This window comes from Sapajus apella, unplaced genomic scaffold (genome assembly GCF_009761245.1).
Source record: "Sapajus apella isolate SASKATOON/1434 unplaced genomic scaffold, GSC_monkey_1.0 scaffold3, whole genome shotgun sequence".
In the NCBI taxonomy this organism is placed as follows: domain Eukaryota; kingdom Metazoa; phylum Chordata; class Mammalia; order Primates; family Cebidae; genus Sapajus; species Sapajus apella.
In genome coordinates, this window is record NW_022436943.1 from 6,618,323 (window position 1) to 6,642,805 (window position 24,483).

At 36.6% G+C, this 24,483-nt stretch overlaps 1 protein-coding gene across 6 annotated transcripts in view; it reads left to right on the forward strand.

Moving 5' to 3' along the window:
* RAD54B (RAD54 homolog B) overlaps window positions 1-24,483 on the forward strand; it is a 109,507-nt gene that overhangs the window by 79,406 nt on the left and 5,618 nt on the right. For all 6 annotated transcript variants that reach the window (XM_032248983.1, XM_032249019.1, XM_032249000.1 and 3 more), the window contains 8 exons: window positions 659-884; window positions 1,494-1,701; window positions 7,763-7,902; window positions 9,731-10,021; window positions 15,346-15,521; window positions 22,013-22,274; window positions 23,773-23,839; window positions 24,028-24,225. In XM_032248983.1, the coding sequence (XP_032104874.1) occupies window positions 659-884; window positions 1,494-1,701; window positions 7,763-7,902; window positions 9,731-10,021; window positions 15,346-15,521; window positions 22,013-22,274; window positions 23,773-23,839; window positions 24,028-24,225 (1,568 nt within the window). The remainder of the gene's footprint in view (window positions 1-658; window positions 885-1,493; window positions 1,702-7,762; window positions 7,903-9,730; window positions 10,022-15,345; window positions 15,522-22,012; window positions 22,275-23,772; window positions 23,840-24,027; window positions 24,226-24,483) is intronic.

The window sequence follows — 24,483 nt, forward strand, 5'->3', positions numbered from 1 at the left end:
TTATATATATATAAATACACATCTAAGGTCTTTAAAAATATAAAATGGCATAAAAATACATGGTCTTACTAATACTCCTAATAACATTTAATTTTTAATTACATAACTTAGTAGGTCTGTGGGATGACAATTTTTACTAAATCATGTATATTAGATCAAGTGTTTAGTGTTTACTTTTTTTATGGTGCAGGGAGCTATTTTTGTTGAGGACTTCATTTACTGACAGAATCATAAAATACAGCTCAGTAGATCTTGCTGATTAAATATAATATAACAATATATTTTAAACTGTTTTGATATCTGAAACCAAAAAAAATTGCTCAACTCTCAGCGATGAGAAGCATAGTTATAGTTAAATTATCCAAATGCAGATATAAAATTGGAATTCATTTCTAGCCTCTAAATGTGTATATATAATAGTAGCAGATGATTTAGATTCAACTCTCTTAATTTCAGATTTATGTTTTGGTAATTTAGTTGACAATATGTAATGGATATAATTATCAAAGATGCAAAAGATGTGTTATAAATCAGCTGAATGAAGTACTAAAAGAGTCTTCAGTGTCATTACAAAATATCAGTTTTTGGTTCTTGATTATTTTAGGAACATAAAATATTTTCCTATTGTGATTAAAGGAAGTAAAATTATTTCTGACAGAATGAATGGCAGATGTGGAGCTATTCTTGCTGATGAAATGGGTTTAGGGAAAACACTGCAATGTATTTCGCTCATCTGGACACTGCAGTGTCAGGGACCCTATGGAGGCAAGCCAGTAATAAAGAAGACACTAATTGTCACACCTGGAAGCTTGGTGAATAATTGGAAGAAAGAATTTCAGAAATGGCTAGGAAGTGAAAGGATTAAGATATTTACTGTTGATCAGGTAAGAAACTTAAAAGTTTAGCCTTTGTCATTTTAAAAAATCTAGCTTTTCAAATCAGTAATTCAGTTTTTACTTGTTAACTCCCTAACCCTTTTGCACAAAAATGGAGTCTTAGCTTTGGTGTTGAGTTGTTGTGGACTGAATGTTTGTGTCCCCCAGATTCATATGTTGAAACCCTAACTTTCAATATAATGGTATTAAGAGGTGGGGTAGGGAGGTAATTAGGTTTAGATGAGGTCATGAGGGTAGAGCCACGTGGTGAGATTAGTGCCTCTGTAACAAGAGGAAGAGACACCAGAGCTTCTTTTCTATACCATGTGAGGATACAGTAAGAGAGCATTTTTCTGCAAGCCAGGAAGAGGTTTCTCACCAGAAAGCAATCATGCTAGGACCCTGATCTTAGACTTTCCATCAGAACTGTGAGAAATAAATGTCTGTTGTTTAAGGCACCTGATCTATGGTGTTTTGTTATAGCGGCCTCAGTTGACTAAGACACAAAAAGTTAACATGTTCCAATTCTTGATAAGTGACTATCATGAATAGGCTGCTTAAATTTGATTTCATATAGTTTCTGTCCCTGATTTTTAAAATACTATCTTTTTTCCTCAGGACCACAAAGTCGAAGAATTCATCAAGTCTGTATTTTATTCTGTTCTTGTTATCAGTTATGAAATGTTACTTCGTTCCCTGGATCAAATTAAGGATATAAAATTTGATATTCTAATCTGTGATGAGGGACATCGTTTGAAGAACAGTGCCATTAAGACAACTACAGCCCTTATTAGCCTTTCTTGTGATAAAAGAATAATTCTAACTGGTCAGTATTCAGTTTGGGGAAGATATTTTGGAATTTTTGCCTAGTGAACATACAGACATGTACTATGATGCTTGACATTCAGATAACTGATTTATTAGTATAAATCTGTGTTAATTGACTCTTGGTAGGATTCTTAATCTTCAAATCTATAATTTTCTGTAGCCTAGATTTTGGGGTTTTTAGGAATAAACACAATTATATCATGATAAGGAATTTAGGAGATTAGACTGGATTGCTTGTGCATGGTTCCTGAGTCTGACACAGCTGTACAACTTGGAGCAAGTTATTTAGCATTTCTGTACCTCAGTTTTTTTGTCTATAAAATAGGGATGGTAATACCATCTAACTTTGTAGAGTTCTTGTGAGGATCAGAGGAGTTAATCCATGCAAAGTTCTTGGGAAACTATCTGACACATGGTAAGTGTTTAATATAAATATCAGTTATTTTTATATGTATATGCTACATAATGCATGGTTTATTGTTGGCCAAAGCTTCTGGACCTGACTGTCTGAAAAGGTGAGATAGATGGTAAATATAAGAATCCTCTTCTACCTTTTTACTTAAGGCTAGATTAGAGTCAGATCTAAGTTGCTCAGTGTAGCTTTTCTCCTATATTTCATCTTGGTCCTGTATGGCCCTTCCAATTTGCCTTCATGGCAGCAGAATGAAGAAGAGAATTGTATTACTAATATTTACAATTCCTCCATTTTCTACTCAAGGCTTCATTTTCCCTACCATCTCAAACCCTTTTAGAAGGAATGGTCAGGATATGATTATTCTTACTGTGTCATGATCATTTTGTCCATCTTGTGTTCTTTATGCGTGTCACAGCTCTCCTCTGAAGTTAAAATGAGGAAAGAGAAGAAGTATGACCAACAACTTGTACCTCCTTCCTATACCTATAGGGTGGAAATATGTCCCATGACAAGAGAGAGGAGGAAACTCTTCCTCTTCTGTTCTTACTGTGTTGGGGTGGGGAAGATTACTCACCTTTAAGTAATTCTTCGTCATTTGACTTCCAATTTGTATAGGAGGATTATATTAACCATTATCAAAAGTGATTTTTAAAATGATCTGTACTTTAAAAAAATGATTTTGGGAAATGTTAAATGACCTTATTTTTTAAATTTAATCACAATGATAAAGACAAAAGGACTAGGATCAAATCTCATAGTTATTACCCCCAAGATTTATTTGCCCAACAAATGTTTGTCAATAATAGTGATACAGAAACCAAAGAATAGGAAAACTAGTGTTGAATATTTATAAAATGCCATTTTTTAAAGGAAAAAATAAGTCAGGGAAATAGGAACTATAATCTGAATGATTTTCATGCCTTTGGCTGTTTGAGGAGCTGAGTGGATTCTTTATACTTGATTTCCAATGCTGCAGTTCAGATTTCTTGACTAGCCTTTGATCTTGAGATTCTTGCAGCTAGAAAAGTAATGAAGTAATGGGAAAAAATGAGTTAGCTGAATTTAGTAACACTGAGTTAGAAGAGAAAAAGACTTTCTTCTTACTGCTCAAGATGGGGGTCAGTGTTGCTTCTTTAAAGATTAGTTGCAGATATAAAGTAAAAATGGTTAGCACTAGAAGGGAGGAGAAAAAGAAATAAAAAAGAAGAGTGAGAAATAAAATTTACTGAAAAGTACTGAAGATAAGAAATAAATGTAGTTCCCTTCCTCACTTGAAAATCAGATAATTTTCTGTAGCAAAAATATATAATTTTATTGATATTCTCAATGATAAATACTAATTTAACTGGCATTCCAAATTAAATTTAATCTGCAGTAGAAAATTGAACTAGGATTTCATTCAACAAGAATGTCTTGATGGCAACTAGTGAGATAGTTTCATTTGAGGCATTAGTATTGTCCGCTGTATCCTTTGTCAATCTTAGCTTGTTTCTGTTTTGCTGTCCTTATCACTCTTACCCCCGAGCTATGAATTTAGGTAAAAACTAGCCCCAACTAACCTTTTAAATTTAGAAATGCTCATAGTTGGTTTCTATCTACTTAGAATTGCCTGAATGCATTCGTTGCCTTTATGGGCAGGATATTTTATCCCCAAGAGGATTTGTTACTTACTATGAAAGTATATGTTTGTATAGAAGTATGTACAGTGCTATATACATGATAGGTCCTCAATAACTAAGAATCAAATGAAAATAATTTTGATTTTGTTTCCTGGTATTATCTAGCCCAGTGCTGTGGAATTAATATTTGCTGGAAAATGGTTAGGATTCAGTTTGATTGATAGAGGTGTATTCGTTTTCTAGCACTGCCATAGCGAAAGACCACAGACTGAGTAGCCTAAACAACAAAAATTTATTTTCTCACAGTTCTAGGTGCTGGAAGTCCAAGATCAAGATGTCAGCAGGTTTGGTTTCTTTTGAGGTCTCCCAACTTGGCTTGCAGACAGCTGCCTTCTCCCTATATCCTCATGTACTCTATTCTTTGTGCAACTATATCTGTGGAGTATCTCCTTCTCCTTTTATAAGGATACCAGTCTTATTGGATTAGGGCCCCACCCTTAGGACCTCATTTAACCTTAATTACCTTCTTAAAGGTCCTATCTCCAAAAACAGTCACATTGGGGGTTGGAGCTTCAACATAGGAATTTTAGGGGAACATAATTCAGTTCTTTTATTATATCATAAAAAAGATAAATCTGAGATTTGAAGCAAAATTCTTATTACAGACTGAAAATTTAACAACACACATACTGCTATTGAATGCTTAGAAACTGGAGAACAGAAATCATCCTCCAACCTCACCTCCTTAATTGTTAGCACCTGATATATTTTATTATTTGTACATACACACAGAGAGCATACATGCATATTTTAAAATTCTTTACATGTACGTACAAAACACATCTTTTTGCACATACACACATGTACATCAAAATATCTTTCATATAAACATTTCCTATTATATTGCATAATCTTAAAAACTATTCTTACAATTTAACATTAGGTTGTTTTTAATTCATTACTATCATAAATAATGTGGTGATGAATATCTATAAGCATATACTCTTTCTGTATAGATTCCTAGAAGTGGGCTTACAGGATTTAAACGAAAAATATAAGCATAAGTGTGTATAAAGAGCTCTCAGAGCTTCTGTGGAGGTTACAGGAGATACAGGTGTAGGTTATCGACAGTGTTGGGTGGTAGATTTCTTTTTTAAAAAAAAAACAAAAAACAAAAAGCTTTTTTAATGTTTATTTATTTATTTAGTTTTTTAGGGATAGGGTGGAGATAGGGAAGAGAAAGCGTTCTTTCATTTTCCCAGAAGTTTCTTTTCCGTACTGTTGAAAATAGTTTTAGTAAATACACCAACTTGATTTGAAAATCTTTAGTTTTTTCTTTTTTTCTTCTAGAGGTTTTACCTAGTTTAGAATTAGAGACGAGCAATGAAATAGCAAATGGGGGGGTCTAAATTACCACTAGAAATCAATGTGACAAACCCTTATAATGATGCTATACTATGCTATTGGTCCTCTCTTGTAGCTGTATTCCCCTTCTCATCTTTTTCCCCCTCTTCCTTACTCTTCTTCTTTTCTGCCCTAAATCCTTTTTCCTGTTCCCATATTGTGTTCTGCTTTTCTTTTTTTTTTTTCCAGTTTTGCTATTGCCTCTTTCCCTTGTATATCAGTTGGGAGGATTTCAGATGCCAGTAACAGATAATCTGAATCAAATGTGTTTATTCTCCCATATAATTGGAAGTCTAAAGGTAATGCAGGCTACAGCAATCTAACATAGTCATCAAGGATTCTGGTTCTTTATATCCTCTGCCCTGCCATATTTGGTGTTAGCTTCATCTGCAGGCTGGTAGCAAGTGACTGCAGCAGTTCCAGACATCACAGATAGATGTGATGATATCCAAAGGAGAACAGGACTTGCTCTTGTTTCTCTATGTTTAAGAGTGAGGAAACTTTCCCCAAAGCCCCTCTGTGAGGACTTCTTTTGTCTCATTGGCCAGGATGGGTCGCATGCTGTTGATGGAATCTCTTGGTGCCCTTTCTAGCTCTCCTTTTCTGGGCTATTGTAACCATCTTTTAGCTGCTGGTATTATTGATTAAACAACTCAGAGCCCTTTTCTGGAGAATTATCTTGGATTGAATGAGAGCTGTATTCTCCTCTATAGTTTGCAATCAATGATTGGCTGATTTAGGGGTAAGGAGCTCCCTTGCCTCACAGTAATTTCAGGACCAATGTTATGGTTCAGTTTATTGGTCTACAGCTTCCTGTAATTTAGCTCAACCTAAATTATGGCTGAGGCCATTCTTGCTTAGTTTATTCTCCTACTGTTTTCTGATTCCATTATTCCCTTTCTCCTGAGAGCTCTCCCTCTCTAAATCACGTGCAACCAAATCACTGTCTTAGGCTCTGCTTCCAGTGAACCTAGTATGAGACACAAACGCGTTCGTATGTCAGTCATTGGCAAAGGAGGGGATAGAATTACTGTGATTGACTTAATTAATCATTTGGGGTTGGATGAATGTCTGAAAGCCAACAATAGTGATCCTTCTACTGTTCTTTCTCTTCTTTCCTATACTTCCCAATCTTTATTTGTCATCATCAAGCATATTCTTTTAGAGGCTTAACTGAATCCATACCAACATAAATGTATTTTTTCCAACTCTTTCGATGATGTGTCTAAAAATTTAAAACTGACTAGATGTGTTAAATTTAAAAAATTAGCAATTGCTGGTTCAACCGTGGGTAGGGGGACCCATTAAGTTTTAGGGAGGTGATCATTAAATTCCTTGATGTTAAAAAATTTGGGCCGGGCGCGGTGGCTCACGCCTGTAATCCCAGCACTTTGGGAGGCCGAGGCGGGTGGATCACGAGGTCAAGAGATCGAGACCATCCTGGTCAACATAGTGAAACCCCGTCTCTACTAAAAATACAAAAAATCAGCTGGGCATGGTGGCGCGTGCCTGTAATCCCAGCTACTCAGGAGGCTGAGGCAGGAGAATTGCCTGAACCCAGGAGGCGGAGGTTGCAGTGAGCCGAGATCGCGCCATTGCACTCCAGCCTGGGTAACAAGAGCGAAACTCCGTCTCAAAAAAAAAAAAATTTATGTCATTCATCTTAATGAAATAAATGCATTTTTATTTACTTTTCACGTTATAATATGTATATCTTTGAACAACATTTTCTAGTCTGTAATTTGAAAGCCATCTGAAATTACATTGTTTATGCTGATATATATGTTCTTTTGGTACTACTTTAATTATTGAAACATGCTAATGTTTGAAAATTAGCCAAAAGCTATTGCATACTGTATGTAATGTATGGAAGGTATATGAATCCATTATAGTCTGTATCAACCCTTTGGGCAGTGAAGATCTCAATTTGATCTGACAACTTGGAAAGGTGTAATAATAGGTGCCATTCAATGAATGTCTACTGAGTGTCAGACATTTTACTGGGTACTTCATATACATTGTCTCTATTTTTCATTATAATTATTCTGGAAAATTATTATCTTCAGACTTCTATAAATGAAAAAAAAATCCTGAATTTAAAGGGCTTAAGCACTTTGTCTAAAGTCGCACACCTATAATAACAATAAGAATTGCCAAAGTTATAGAACATTTATTGTGTTCTAGGCACCAAAGTATATTATATGGATTGACTACTTTGATACTCACAACACTAGGAACCACTATTATTTGCATTTTACAGATAATAAACTAGTGTAAATAGCTTTCTTAGGATCACTCAGGCAGTAAATGATGCAGGTAGGATTTGAACCTAACAGTGAGACTCCACTGAGCCTGCACTTACTTAGTCACTGTGAAGTCACTTATACTACTATGTGAGGATTTAGTGTGCAATTAAAACCAGAGTTAAAAATGTACGTGGTGACTGATATATTTTTTTTTAACTTGCTTTGACTGCTGTTTCTTAGTTTTAGGCAATTTGCTTGTATTTATTTATTTTAGGGAAAAATTTCTCCAAACTTCCATTATGGTTCTGCTATAAACCTGTGATTGTGATTGTAAAACACAAACTTGACCTTTTCCTCATTTTTATCTCTCTTTAGGTACTCCAATTCAGAATGATCTGCAAGAATTTTTTGCATTAATTGATTTTGTAAATCCAGGAATATTAGGCTCTTTGTCATCTTATAGGAAAATATATGAAGAACCCATCATTTTATCGAGAGAACCTTCTGCTTCTGAGGTATAATTTACTCTAATAAATGTTTTTAAAAAGCTGTATGTCTGAGGAAGTCATCCATAACTTCATAATATTTTGATTTAGAAAAATTAAATCAATGTAGTGAACTCTTTATTTTTCTCCACAATCCTTCATTTCCTGCATTCCTTATTTTGGAATATGACATCATCACTTGTCTAAAATTCATGAATAGGCACTTCACAAAGAATTATAAATGACAACATATAAAAATGTTAATCCTTACTAGTTTTGAGAAAAGTTATGCAAAATAACCAAAGTAACTTTTGTACTTTTTAAAATTGGTGTGTGTGTGTGTGTTTATTTAGAGATGGTGTCACTCTGTGTTGCCCAGGCTGGTCTTGAACTCCTGGGGTTCAAGTGATCCTTTTGCCTCAGCCTCCTGAGTAGCTGGGTCTACCTCCTCCCCAACTTGGATTTACTAATCGTAGCAAGTGTAGACAAGAGTCTGCTATTTGGAATATAAATTGTTGGTTGGAATGTACATTGGCACAAGTTGAGGAAAGTTTGGCAGTGTATATCAAAAGCATTAAAATAGTGTGTATCTTGTGGCCTGGCAATACTCCTTTTAGGAATTTATTAGAAAGAAATTATAGCAGATTTATTTAAGAACGTAGTTATAAGGTATAGGGTGACCTTGTGTCAAAAAAAAAAAAAAAAAAATTAGCCAGACATGGTTGGGTGCACCTGTGGTTCCAGCTACCAGGGAGGCTGAGGTTGGAGGATTGCTTGAGCCCGGGAGGAGGAGGTTGTAGTGAGCTGAGATCACATCACTGCAATGCAGCCCTAGGTGACAGCGTGAGACTCTGTCTCAAAAAAATAAAATACAATAAAAACTTAGCTGTAAGGTTAAAAAATTAGAAACAGGCCATATGTGGTGGCTCATGCCTGTAATCCCAGCACTTTGGGAGGCCAAGGTGGGTGGATCACTTGATGTCAGGAGTTCCAGATCAGCCTGGCCAACATGGTGAAACCCCGTCTCTACTAAAAATACAAAAATCGGCCAGGCGCGGTGGCTCAAGCCTGTAATCCCAGCACTTTGGGAGGCCGAGGCGGGTGGATCACGAGGTCAAGAGGTCGAGACCATCCTGGTCAACATGGTGAAACCCCGTCTCTACCAAAACTACAAAAAATTAGCTGGGCATGGTGGCGCGTGCCTGTAATCCCAGCTACTCAGGAGGCTGAGGCAGGAGAATTGCTTGAACCCAGGAGGCGGAGGTTGCAGTGAGCCGAGATCGCGCCATTGCACTCCAGCCTGGGCAACAAGAGCGAAACTCTGTCTCAAAAACAAAACGAAACAAAAAACCAAAAATCATGGGATGTGGTGGTGCATGCCTGTAATCCCAGATACTCAGGAGGCTGAGGCAGGAGGTTCACTTGAACCCAGGAGGCGGAGGTTGCAGTGAGCCAAGATTGCGCCACTGCACTCTAGCCTACGCGGGTAGAGCGAGATTCTGTCTCAAAAAGAAAAAAAAGCAAACTAAGGGAAACACAAATGGGAAACAAACTTTTTTAAAGTAGGAAAATGGTTAAATTATGTTTCAAAGTAGGAAAATGGTTAAATATATTGAATCTAAGATTCTACCAATTATAGGACATATCATTATTTTATTGAGGAGACTGACTTCACTTAATTAAATGGTTATGCTAAACATATAAAGAGATAGTTGGTTTTTCTATGTCTGTACTCATTTCTTTTAAAATTTATTGGGAAGTAATTAGTAAATGATTTATCATCATGAAATCTTTAATGTTCATTTTAAGTGTATTTTTGTCTATAACACTTTTATTTAAGTCTTGTATTTTTCCATAGGAAGAAAAAGAGTTGGGAGAGAGAAGAGCAGCTGAACTTACTTGCCTTACTGGACTCTTTATCCTTAGAAGAACCCAAGAAATTATAAATAAATATCTCCCACCTAAAATAGAGAATGTAGTCTTTTGCCGACCAGTAGCACTCCAGATTGAGCTGTATCGAAAGCTCTTAAATTCTCAGGTTGTCAGGTTCTGTCTTCAAGGATTGTTGGAAAATAGTCCTCATCTAATTTGTATAGGAGCTCTTAAAAAACTGTGCAATCACCCCTGCCTTTTGTTCAACTCTATAAAGGTAAGTGCATAGTATCTCAAACTGTGTCAGGGATATGAGGGTTCTATGGTATATGAATCTAAGAGCGCAGATAGGGCTAATTTCTGAGGTTGCATTTGTGGGTTTTCAAAAACCTCTGCAGGCACTCTAGTATGGTTCTGCTATAGAGCTTATCCAGCTTTTTATGTTCTTCAGAGCATGTCTACATTCCTAGAGCTGAAGCAGGGAAGAGATGGGTTTGAGGTATTGCCTTCTACAGTTTGTGCCCCATCCCCTTTGGTACCTTGTGCAATACTTTGCCATGGTCTCCCTTCCTATTTTATGTTAATATCATCCGTCAGTTTTGTTTGTTTGGTGCCAACAAGTAGAATATTTGCCATTAAAAATAATTTATTGTTTTTCTCATTTTGAAAGTGATACATAATTGTTGCATAAAATTTGGAAAATTTAGAAAATCACAAAGAAAATAAAAATCATCTTAAGCTCAAATCATGGAAAATCACATTTTGGTATTAATAATGTTAGCTAACAGTTATTAAGCACTCAGTATATACAGGTTGAGCATTCCTGATCTGGACATTTGAAATTCAAAATGCTTCAAAATTAAAAACTTTCTGAGTGACAACATGATATTATAGGTGGGAAATTCCATAACTGACATCTTTGCTTTCTGATGTTAAGTGTACAGAAACTTTGTTTCATGCACAAAATTATTAAAAATACTGTATAAAATTACCTTCAGGCTATGTATATATATCAAACATAAATGAATTTCATGTTTAGACTTGGGTCCCATGCCCAAGATATATATATGCAAATATTACAAAATCTCAAAAAATCTGAACCACTTCTAGTCCCAAATATTTTGGATAAAGGATAGTCAACCTGTACCAATCGCTAAGTACTTTATTAGTGTTATCTTATTTATTATTTACCAAATTCTATGGATCAAGTACTATTATTACCATCCCCATTTTTTGGTGAGGAACTAAGGGCTCAGAGATATGTATATATAATCTTATTCTAGAGAAACTTAATGATGCTATGCTCATTATTTTATTTTTAAAAAAATATTTATTAAAAAAAAAATAGAAATGGAGTCTCATTATATTGCCCAGGCTGGTCTCAAGCTCCTGAGTTTAAGTGATCCTTCCACCTCAGCTTCCCAAAGTGCTGGGATTACAGGCTTGAGCCACCACACCTGGCCTATGCTCATTATTTTTAAATCTGTTTCTCTTTTTTTTCTTTTTCCCACTGAATGTGAATGTTTTCTTAAATTAGACAGCTTCTACAAGTGTGATTTTTAATGGCCACATAGCTGAGATTGACTATTTGGATATTTAGTGAACACAAGGCAGCTTGAAGTAGTAATAGTTTTTTGTTCTATAGTTAGAATTCAGACTCAGTTCTCACTCTACTACTTACTAGTTCTGTAGTTACGGACAAGTTTAACCACAGTCAAGTTACCTTTGTCAGCCTTGGTTTTCCTATCTGGAAAACAGATAGGAATAGTGCATGAAACAAATTTTGTGCATGAAACAAATAGTAGCTTCCTGAAAATGTTATTGTGATAATTTGATAAGATATTATGGAAAGAGCTGGATAAAATGTTTGGCCATAGAAGTAGCACAATATTGATTGTTTGATTGTTTTTGAGACAAGGTCTCACTCTGCCACCCAGGCTGGAGTATAGTGGTGTGATCATAGCTCACTGCAGCCTTGACCTCCCTGGGCTCAGGGCTCCTACCTCAGCCTCCTGAGTAGCTGGGACTGCAGGCGCATGCTACCATGCCTGGCTAATTTTTATATATTTTATAGAGATGGGTTTTGCCATGTTGCCCAGGCTGGTCTCAAACTCCTGAGCTCAAGTGATCTGCCCACCCCAGCCTCCCAAAGTGTTAGGATTACAGATATGAATCACTGCACCTAGCCACAATAACTGTTAATACCCTGTTATTCTCAACTCACTGTAAATAATTTACACTCTTATTTTTTTCTTTAAGCAGAAAATCATAATTTGCCAAAAAATAACCCTCTAAACAAAAACTATGGGTGCTACATTATGGTTGAAGTTATTGATTAATACTTAAAAATGAAGTGCTCTACCAGAATTCTACAACTTTATCCTACAATGGATTATATTTACTTAGTTTATCATAGGAGAAGTCAGCGTTGTGTAACTCTGCAGTAGGCGGGGTTGCAACAATTTATTAAGCAACTTTTAAAGAAACTGATTCTATAAACAGTGATAAAAATTAAACTCTTTGGGCATGAAGCCCAGTAAAAATAGCCAAAAATTTCTTCCTTAAAAAGAAGACCTTCTGATGGCCCAGAGTATACCAGTTAATTTAGAATATGCTTGTACATTCTTGAAGAAAGCAGCAGGCGGCTCTGAGTGTTTCTCCACTGTTTCCATGCAGTCACTAATAATAGGCATCGGATACTTCAAATAGGGTACATAATTTACAATCTGGCATTTATTCAGAAAAGCCTTTTCTCTAACTTTATGGCAAATAAGGATTGATATAAAAGGGCTGAAATGAGCCTTCTCCCTGTATAAACTTTAAGCAATGACTTGTAATTGTGTTTCTATTGAAACTAGATTGTTTCCCAGGTTCAATTAAGATGTTGGGCTTTTCTTTAAGAAATGTGAATGGAAGGTAACCAGTAACAATATCCCAACTCATAATTGAAGGGTATTGGGTTACATGGAGTCAGAAGAGATAGTATCCTGATTAGCTTGATATGAGAAGTTAGACTGATAAATCTCTATGATGAAGATGCTGCATCAGGCTGTCACAGTATAAAGATACCATCTATTAGTCAATTATTAATTAGTGGTACATATTATAATGTCCTGGGACGTTCTTTTTTTTTTTTTTTTTAATTATACTTTAAGTTCTGGGGTACATGTGCAGATTATGCAGGTTTGTTACATAGGTATACATGTGCCATGGTGGTTTGCTGCATCCATCAATCATCCCATCATCTACATTAGGTATTTCTCCTAATGCTATCCCTCCCCAATCACCCCAACCCCTGCTATTCCTCCCCTAGCCCCCTATTCCCCAAGCCACAGTGTGTGATGTTTCCCTCTGGGAAGCTCTTAAAATTATACTAGTCCAGGTCTCAACATTTATGTATTAATTCAGAGTTTGTGAGAGTAGGACCCAGGCATGAGAATTTTTAAAAAGCCTTCTCAAGTGATTCTAATATGTGTTCTTGGTTAAGAACTTGTGCATTAAGATTGCCCATCTTGGCCAGGGGCAGTGGCTCAGGCCAATAATCTCAGCACTTTGGGAGGCTAAGGTAGGAGGATTGCTTGAAGCCAAGAGTTCGAGACCAGTCTGGGCAACATAGTGAGGACCTGGTTTCTTAAAAAAAAAGATCACCCATATCCCTGTATTCTGATTTAATAATCACCAGACAACCTTCTGCTGATTTGACTTTCTCTGGGGACGTTCTTTCATAGGACAGAATGCATATGTATAGACCAATTGGTTTAAATAGACAGGTCTCATTTATAGGTCAATAAATTTTCATTCTAAGCTGTTCAGTCTCTTAATTTGGTTAATATGAATAATTTCTTTAGAGCTTAAGCATATTCGAGTTTCTGAAGATGAAAAACTGTATACTAGACCCTAGGCCTGTGGTCCTTTGATGATCTTTCCAAGTTGTAAGCAGAGCTAACCCAAAGCAGCCAGCAACTACTTCTTTCTCCTCATATATCCCAGTGATAGAAATATCTTAGAGTTCCTAGTTTTAATCAAATGACTGTACCTAAATATTGCTATATTTTGACATTAAGCCAAATTAAAATTAGTAGTTTGTGCCCAGCATTTTTATACATTTTATACAAGATTCACTGCCCTTAAGGTGTTTCTGGTATTACTTAAGAGGGAGTGCAACACACAGGAAAACATTTGTGAAGTATAAAAAAGTAATTCAATCTTGAACAACCCTGGAGTTAGGGTTGCTGACTCCTGCATGCATTGTTGGAAATCCCTTTATAACATGTATGACTTTTGACTCCCCCAGAACTGAACTATTAATAGCCTACAGTTGACCAGAAGCCTTACCAGTAACATAAAGTCAGTTCATTCATATTTTGTATATTATGTACTGTATTTTTACAGTAAAGTGAGCTATCAAAAGAAAATGTTGAGAAAATCATAAAGGAGAGAAAATATATTTATTATTCAATAAGCGTAAGGAGATCCTCACAAAGCTCTTCACACTGATTAGGCTAACACGAAAGGAGGCAGAGGAGGGGTTGGTCTTGCTGTCTCAGGGGTGGTGGCAGAGGTGTGAGAAAATCTGAATATAAGTAGACCTGCATAGTTCAAACTCATGTGTTCAAGGGTCAACTGCATATCATTAACTGCTCAATTAGATAAGGTCAAAGCTGAAGTGTACTGTGTAACCATAATGGTTAAGACTCAGTGCAAACAGGCTATAAATAATCAGGTAGGATTTGCACGGGGTCCTCAAGTACTTATAGGATTGGGGTAATTGAACAAAATGAAAAAAGCATTCCAGACAAGGGGTACTGGTTGAACAAAGTTTCAAAAACAGTGATAAATCTAGTAAATACGGGAGAGAGTGAAGAGATCTGCCAATTCTAGTAATTTAACCAAAAAAGTGATATAGTCATTAATATCTCTGATCTCTAGTTATAGTTTACATATAGGTTAGCCAGTTTTGGAGGGGGAATTTCAGAGGTGCTGATAATCACCTTGGAATAAATTTATTCTAAAACTATTGGTGAAATAAAAACCATCGTTGTAAGAATAAATTTCTCTGTTAATTTATTGGTGAAATTCTTCTTTTTACAGAAGAAACTGGTAAGATTAAGTAAATGATTGTGCTTGTTTTTGAATGTAACCTGGGAGGTGTTGTATGAAGCCCATAGTTCAGGAGAGAAAACTAATAGTGAGGGAAGGAAAGAGGGGAACAGAGAAAAAGATGTATCAAAGATGCAAAATATTAGGGTTTTGGAGAGGATGGATTTTGTATCACCGTTTGCCCTTTATTTCTCTCTCCTTTCTTTGTCTGCTTCTACCTTCTGTAGTTAAATGTGGGAAATATGAATACTACACTTGTAGGGTGAAGGTAGCAGGCATTATGAGCTGCATTAGAACTGCTCTGAAAGTAACTCGGTAGAATGCATGTTACCTTTTTTAAAAAATGATAAAATCATGACCTATAAAGATTTAGCTAACAGTCTCTTGGACTTTTCAGATAGCTGTTAATCTTTCCCTTTTTCCCTCCATAATTTAGCATTTCCCCCTCCTAATTAAAAAACACAAACATGAGCCAGCATTAACAATCATCCTTTTGAATAGGAAAAAGAATGTAGCTCAACTTGTGATAAAAATGAAGAAAAGAGTCTATACAAAGGCTTGCTAAGTGTGTTTCCTGCTGACTACAACCCTCTCCTGTTTACTGAAAAGGAGTCAGGAAAACTACAGGTGCTGTCAAAGCTCTTAGCTGTTATCCATGAACTTCGACCTACTGAAAGGTAAGATCGATTTAACAAACTTGGCAAGTGCTCATAGAGTGTCAGTTTGCACTATGTCTTTACTTTCTACTTCCCTTTTAAAAAAAGAAAACATTAAAAATAAGTTGTTTTCTTCTTTGGGAATATGATTAGCTCCCAGTATTTCATAAACTTGTGATTAACAATGTGTAAGTTTTCAGAAAAACTAAACATATGTATACTTTTAAAAACCTAGTGATATTTTCTGATATATAACGCTTGTTTCTCAATTTTCTTTGGAATCCTTTCTTCTTTTGCTGTTTCTTAAATATTGATACAGCTTAGGATCTTCTCTTTAACTTTCTCACTCTTAACACACTTCCTGAGTGCTCTACTCCCTGTACTTTAAACTATCACATGTGTGCATACACACACACACACACACACAGGACCGTACTATGTCCTGTGTGTGTGTATTTTTTTTTTAATCAAATGACTATATATATTTTATATCTTCTTGGATACCAAACCCTTATGATATTGAAACAAATTTATATCTCTAGTTCAGTTCTCTCTTCTAATTTCTACATCTTTATTTTTAAGCGTCCTATAGTAAGCTTCCCATGACCAAAACCGTGTGACAAAACCATCATTTTGTTATTGCAGGCCTGATCTTGTCCTATTATTCCTTGGTACCATAATGCAAGCAAAAACCCTGGAAATTACTATAGACTGACTTTTCCTCTTCACTTATCCCACATTGTCAGTCACTCAATTCTATTGATTTTGTTTTTTAATTTCAAGAATCCATCCTCTTTTTTCTGGTACCAAGATTTTTGTTTTGATTCTTAAAATTACTGATTTGGGTTATGCTGGTCTCTTATAAACTACTTTCCTCTTACTTTCAGCCCCCTGACTACTCGACATTGCCCTAAGTTATATCTCTAAAATTTAAATATGAGCATCTCACTCCTTTTCTTAAAAAATCATTTGAAGACTCCCATTTACCTTCCAGAAATTTCTAAATTCTTTAGCACATTAGGCAAGACTCTTTGTGATATGGTTATTGCCTCCTTTCCAGTCTTATCTCTCATCACTCCTTCACACATACCATGTGATCCAGTCATACCAAACCACCTGCAGAACCTGTAATTTGCCCCACTTCTGCTCTTACATGTTGCAGGTTTCTTTGCCTGGCTTACCTCTGCTTCTCTTTCTTCTGGCCAACTTTTTCTCTTTGTTAAGTCTCAACTCAACAGACCAAGTGCAGTCACTTATAATCCCAGCGCTTTGGGTGGCCAAAGTGGGAGGATTGCTTGAGGCCAGGCATTGGAGTCCAGCCTAGGTTACAGAGTGGGACCCCTTTTCTGCAACAACAAAAGACTCAGCTCACATGCTTTCTCCTGTTTCAGATTGAGTTTGATTCCCCTCCTCTGTACTGTCATAACATCCGTACCAATGGAGCACTTCTCACATGTTTTATTAGATAATATTTGGTATGTTCAAAAGGGCATGTGAGATGTATATATGCAGACTGTGACACAGTTTGAGTATAAGAGTGCAAACTTTCACTTCAGCTTCTATTTATATCTTACTATTATCTTCTTACTTTTTTTTTTTTTTTCTCTCTCTGAAGGGTGGGCAGGATAGGTGGTTATTGGACAAAGGATAATCAGTGAAAAGAGTTTCAGGGGAAATGAGAAGATATGCAGTTTGAATATAGGTGTGATAATTTATCTTTGAAGATGTCACAGGGAAAACTTTCCCTCTTGTGGCAAGAAGGAAGAAAGGAATTAAGAAAAATATAATGATTAAGAAAAATAAAAATATTTGGGGATTGAAGTTGGGGTGGTCTTTTTCTTTTCCTTGAGACAGGGTCTCTCTCTGGGGCACAGGCTGCAGTGCAGTGGTGCAATCTCGGTCCACTGCAGCCTTGACCTCCTGGGCCCAAGTGATCTCCCCACCTCTGCTTCCCAAGTAGCTGGGATTACAGGATGTGCCATCATGCCCTGCTAATTTTTGTATTTTTGTAGAGATGGGATTTCACTATGTTGCCCAGGCTGGTCTCTTAACTCCTGAGCTCAAGCCATCTGCCCACCTCGGCCTCCCAAAGCGTTGGGATTATAGGTGTGATGGTCATTTTTTTTTTTTTTTTTTTGAGACGGAGTTTCGCTCTTGTTACCTAGGCTGGAGTGCAATGGCGCGATCTCGGCTCACCGCAACCTCCGCCTCCTGGGTTCAGGCAATTCTCCTGCCTCAGCCTCCTGAGTAGCTGGGATTACAGGCACGCGCCACCATGCCCAGCTAATTTTTTGTATTTTTAGTAGAGACAGGGTTTCACCATGTTGACCAGGATGGTCTCGACCTCTTGACCTCGTGATCCACCCGCCTCGGCCTCCCAAAGTGCTGGGATTACAGGCGTGAACCACCGCGCCCGGCCAGTGATGGTCATTTTGACTGCTTGTGGGTCCCTAAGAAACCTAAACACTGCCATGTTTCATTGAAGGAGAAGCTACACTTTCATAAGCGACACAGGCTGGGTCTTTGTTCTATTGCTTCACATTATCTGAAGAGATGGCCTTTTCTTTAAAAAAATTTTTGGTAAAATACACATAACATAGAGTTACCATCTTAACCATTTTTGTGTGTATAATTCTGTAGTGTTAAGTACATTCACATCCTGGTGCAATCAATGTTCAGAGCTCTTTGCATTTTATAAACAAAACTGAAATGCTATATCTATTAAATACCAGCTCCTTACTTTCCCCTCCCTTAGCACCTGGACTACCCTTCTACTCTCTGTCTCTGACTATTCTAGATACCTCATATAAGTGGAATCACATAGTTTTTTTTCTTTATGATACTGACCAATTTCACTTAACATCATGTCCTCTAGGTTTATCCATGTGGTAGCATGTGTCAGAATTTCCTTTTTTAAGGCTAAACAATATTCCATTGTATGTATATACACATTTTGTTTATCTAGTCATCTATTGATGAATACTTAGGTTGCTTCCGCCTTTTGGCTCTTGTGAGCAATGTTGCTGTGAACTTGGTTGTACAAATAACTTTTCAAAACCCTGCTATAAATTCTTTTGGATATAAATCCAGAAGTGGAATTATTGGGTCATATAGTAATTCTATTTTTAATATTTTGAAGTACTGCCATACTGTTTTTCATAGAGGACTGCACCATTTTCATTTCTACCGACAGTGTATAAGAGTTCAAATTTCTCTATATCCTTACCAACTTTGTTATTTTCTATTTTTTTGATAATAGTCATCCTAGTGGGTGGGAGGTGGTATATCATTGTGGTTTTGATTTGCATTTCTTTAATGATTAGTGATATTGAGCACCTTTTAATGTGCTCTTTGGTCATTTACAGTTGTCCCCCCATCTTATCCTTGGGAATACATTCCAAGACCCTGAGTGGATGCCTGAAACCACAGATAGTACCAAACCCTATATGGATTGTTTTTCATATACATACATACCAGTAATAAAGTTTACTATATAAATTAGGCATAGTACGAGATTAACAACAATAATAATAAAATAGGACAATCATAACAGTATAGTATAGTGAAAGATATGTGAGTGTGCATTCTCTCTCTCTCTCTCTCTCTCTCTCTCTCAAAATACCTTACTGTGTATAATATTTTTGTTTTGTTTTGTTTTTTCTGTGTGTAACATTTTTGAACCGAGGTTGACCATAGTTAACTGAAACAGTGGAAAGCAGATCTGCAGATAATGGGGTACCACTGTGGTCTCTAAGTGCCTCTGTATTTTCTTTGTCTTTCCTCTGTGAGTCCTCTGTCTTCCTGCTGCAATTTGAACTGATCTCTAATCTTGCTGCATAGCTGTCATCCTGGGACTTTAAAAAAGCCATTACCTAGTGAAAAAAAAAAGGAGAAAATTGCTAGATACAGTCCAAAAAAAGTGAGAAAAAAAGAAAAAAATAAGAAAAAAAAGCCATTGCCTATGCATTAGTCTGTTTTCACACTGCTATAAAGGAATACCTGAAACTGGGTAATTAATAAAGGAAAGAAGTTTTAATTGACTCACAGTTCCACATGGCTGGGAGGCCTCAGGAAACTGTAATCATTGCAGAAGACAAAGGGGAAGCAAAGACCTTTCACAGGGCGGTAGGAAAGAGCGAGCTAGCAAGAGCAGGAAAAACTGCCTTATAAAACCATCAGATTTAGTGAGAGCTCCTTTGCTTCATGAGAACAGCATGTGGGAAACCACCCCCATGATCCAGTCACCTCCCATGTGGTCCCTCCTTGAACACATGGGGATTATGGAGATTACAATTTGAGATGAGATTTGGGTGGGAACATAGAGCCAAACCATATTAACTTATACATTTGTTTTTCTTCTCTTCTGTGTTAGATTTTCTGTTTTGTGAATATCACATTTTGCTGGAGTACATCTCACAGTAGTTTCCTAAGAAAGACAGATGGGAGATTAATCTTTTTGACTTCTTGCAGATCTGAAACTGTCTTTATTCTACCCTACCACTTGACCAACAACTTACCTGGTTATAAACTTCTAGGTCAAAAGAGTATTCCCCTAGAATTTTGAAGACATTGCTTTATATGTTGTCTTCTAGTTTTTAGAGTTGCTTTTGAGAAGCCTGATGATTTTCATATTTCCATTTATTTGCATATAACCTATTTTTTCTTCATCAAAACTTGAGCAACTTTAATTCATTCTTCCTCCTTTGAGTTATAATCTTGATATGCCTTAATATGAGTCCTTATTTTATTCATTGAGCTAGGTCCTTTTTATCTGAAGGTTCTATGTCTGGTAGATATCCTTTCTCCCTCTTAAAAAAATTTGTTTTCTTTGGAATTCTTGTGAGATGTTGAACCTCATAAATTGATTCTCTAATTCTTTTCTGTTGGTCATCATTTCTTCTTCTTCTTCTTTTTTTTTTTCAACAGAGTATTGTTCCTGTTGACCAGGCTGGAGTGCAATGGCACAATCTCAGCTCACCAAAACCTCCGCCTCCTGGGTTTAAGTGATTCTCCTGCCTTAGCCTCTGGAGTAGCTCAGATTACAGGCATGTGCCACCACACCTGGCTGATTTTGTGTAATTAGTAAAGATGGGGTTTCTCCATGTTGGTCAGATTGGTCTTGAACTCCTGACCTCAGGTGCTCTGCCCACCTCGGCCTCCCAAAGTGCTAGGCTACAGGCATGAGTCATCGCACCCAGCTCATTTTTTCTTCTTAATGTATTTCCTGACAATCTCTCTTGTTATTACTTTCCAGCTTTCCTGTTAAAGCTTTGTTTTGTCTATCATTTTAAATTTCTAAGATATTTTTCTAATTCTTGATTGTTCCTTTTGAAAAATTGCATCCTCTTCCACGGAATGATAGCTCTTGTTTGAGGCCATTAATTATTTTCTGAAAGTTGTCTTCTGTTTTTTTATTGCTCTGTTTAATTCAGGTTTCTTGCTTGTTTAATTTTTCCTTCTCATGTTGAGGCCCACTTCAAATAGCTGGTGTTCCTTGGTGTCTACAGTTAAGAGTGAAGCAGTGAACATTACTTGAAGACTGTACACATAGGCAGGGCTCGTTGACTGGTAACCATCATTGGGTAATCGGGTGGCAAGGTGGCTTTTAAATTTGAGGACTCCCTATCTGTAGTTCTTTTCTGTGGAATCCTTTAAGTCTTTCCATAGACGAATCCTTTATTAATATCTTCCTTGGGCTGGCATTTGGGGTGCCTGGCTGCTGTTGTTCTGGTAGTTGGCAGGCAAAGGGGAGAGAGATCTTATTCAGTATCTAGACTTTCATTATCATTTTTTTTTTAAGACAGGGTCTTGTTGTATTGTCCAGGCTGGACCGAAACTCCTGGATTTAAGTAATCTTCCTGTTTCAGCCTCCTCAGTAGCAGGTGCTAAAGCTATATGCCACTACATTGGCTCTTCTGCCTTCTACAGTCATCAGTTCCCTGGTCTAAGTTTATTTTCTCCAGAGAATAAATATTTTATTTGAGAAAGAAAAGTCTGCTGATCACATGGGAGCAGGGCCTGGGTTCTATGTACCAATGTTGTAATAGCTTCAGTCTAAACTCCTTCCTTTTGAGGTACCTTAGCAAGATTCTGTGATGCAAATGAACTTTCATTTGTTTCTTATTGGAATTTCCCTTTTTGGGCACGTAGGTGTCACTTTTTGTATACTCCTAAGCAGGTTACTTCTTCACTATGCTTTCTGTTTTCAGATATCTTCAGAGTTAGTGTTTCTGTTCATTTTTGTATTTTGCTCATTCTCTTGATATTTTTAGAGTGACCTCAGAGAGATGAAGAGGGCAGAAAGGTTTTTGCTTCACTATCTTAAAACTGGAAGTTTAGATATTGACTTTAAAATGGAATATGTAGAAATACCTGTGTTTTAATTGTACAAGGTCATGGTTGCATATTCTCTGAATGTCAGTGATAATATTATTGTGGTATTTTTTTTCAACTAAGACAATCTAAAGCTGCCTTTAAATTATATCTAAAGAATCTTTCTTTTTGATTGACAGGGTGGTGTTGGTATCCAACTATACACAAACCTTGAACATTTTACAAGAAGTATGTAAGCGTCATGGATATGCTTATACAAGACTTGATGGACAAACACCAATCTCTCAAAGGCAGCAGATTGTTGATGGCTTTAATAGTCAACACTCCTCTGTTTTTATTTTTTTGTTAAGTTCAAAAGCTGGTGGTGTAGGACTTAACCTTATTGGAGGATCTCACTTAATTCTTTATGACATTGATTGGAATCCAGCCACTGATATTCAGGTAGGAATATTTATGCATTAAATAGATATTATTGAATGCCTGGGAATGCAATGCCTATTGAGGATACAAAATGATGATGATAGATAATAACCACTGCATAAACAGCCCTTATTTTGCATGAAGCACTCTGCTAAGTGCTTTTCATCTATTTAATCTTCCTAACAAGCCTACAGGGGTGGATATTAATAGTCCCATTTTATAGATGAAAATATGAAAGCTTGTTCTAGATCCCACAGTTTGTAAGATGCAGAGCCAGGATTCAGACCTAAACCTGTATGTCTCCAGGTTCTAGTTTACTGCAGAGTTGGGCCTTTAGGATGTTCCTGACCATCAGGTGAAGACAATAAAGTGTTGTGGATGCTGTGATTAGTGTTTATGCAGGCTATAGTAAGGGTATAAAAATTACATATTTAGGAAAATATTTGAGAAGCCTTTGGTTTTCTTTAGAGTACCATCCATCCTTTTGTATCTTGAGTTTTTTAATCTGTAGGTTTGCACCTCAGTTATGCGCATTAGGGGATCCCAAGACAACCCTCAGGTTTAATGATTCACTAGAAGGACTCAACAGAACTGAAAAAAGAAGCAATACTCACAGTTATGTTGCATTATAGTAAAGGATACTCAAATCAGTAAGGAAAAGGTGCTGGGTTCAGGACAGAGTCCAAGAGAGACCAGGCACAAGCTTCCAGTTGTCCTCTCCCAGTGGAGTTTTATGGACAACACTGAATTCTCTCAGCATTGATGAGTGACAAGGCATATGGAATATTGTCAACCAGGGAAGTTCACCCAAGTCTTGGTGTCCAGAATTTTTCTTTGAGGTCAGTCCTGTAGGCATGGAGCACCTGCATGACTGACCTTAGTTACTCAGTCTTCAGCCTCCCAGAAATCAAACCACATGGCCCAAGGCCCCACCATATCACATTGTTAGCATAAGCTCTCTGGTGTGGCCCAAGCTTCTGGTAAACAGACGCTCATGTCAGGCAGGACATTCCAAGAGCCTAGAGATGATCTCTTAGAGGTAGGCTGAAGGCCAGATTCTTATTTGAAATGTGCAGGGTTTGAACATCAACACTTTACTGCACAGCATCATTGAGAAATCTTTAAACCACAGGGATCCACCTAGAGCCTTAGCTGATTACATGTATCCTAGGTACTTTTCAGGGGCAAATCTTTAGCTATTTGGACTGAGAATGAACCTCCATGCCCATGCAACACTTGGTTCTTTGTGTCTTGCTGTCCATACTCACTGTCCCATTGAAGATACATCCTCTCACTGTTGCATGATACCCCTGTAGTTATTTTACCATAGTGAGTGTTCACTCAAACCTTTCTTTCTGCCAAGAAAAAGATATGCAGTAGAACATGCTTGGCACACCTGTAACCCTATATATGTAAAATATAGAATTCCTAATTTTAAAACATATTTCTGCAAATTGCATATGTGGAAAGGGCCATCAGTTTCTACTGTACTCTCAAAATTCTCGCTTATTTTCTATAGGCAATGTCCAGAGTATGGAGAGATGGTCAGAAACATCCTGTACATATTTACAGACTCCTAACCACAGGTAACGACCCATTGGTATGACCAAAAATGTATACCCTTTGAATAATTAAAAATATTTTTTGTTAGTCTGTGCTTCAGTGTCAGGAATATATTGTTATTTTGTTAACTAGTATGTTAATAAACATTTTACCCAACAAAAATAGTGAACATAAAGATCTGAAGGAAATCTAATGAATGTTTTCTCTTTAGGTACAATAGAAGAAAAGATCTATCAAAGGCAGATCAGTAAGCAAGGTCTTTGTGGGGCAGTTGTCGACCTCACTAAGACATCTGAACATATTCAGTTTTCACTAGAAGAACTTAAAAATTTGTTCACATTGCATGAAAGTTCACCTTGTGTTACTCACGACCTGCTTGACTGTGAGTGTACAGGAGAAGTTCATACAGGTTAGTTGTATTTTAATTCTGTTATTATGTAGTAAAGTTAATTTACCTCTCTTTAGCAGCTGAAAATACTTAAAGAATAACTTTATAATATTTACCTTTGCATATGTTAGTTTTCTTTTTTTCTTAGCTCATAGGGCAGCTGCCAGATCGAGATATTTGAGAAAATATTCAATAGAATCTTATTCTCTCATTTTTAGCTTTTTATTTCTGAATCACTTGTGAAAAATTGAACTTATTTAGGAAAGTCTTTCAAATCTT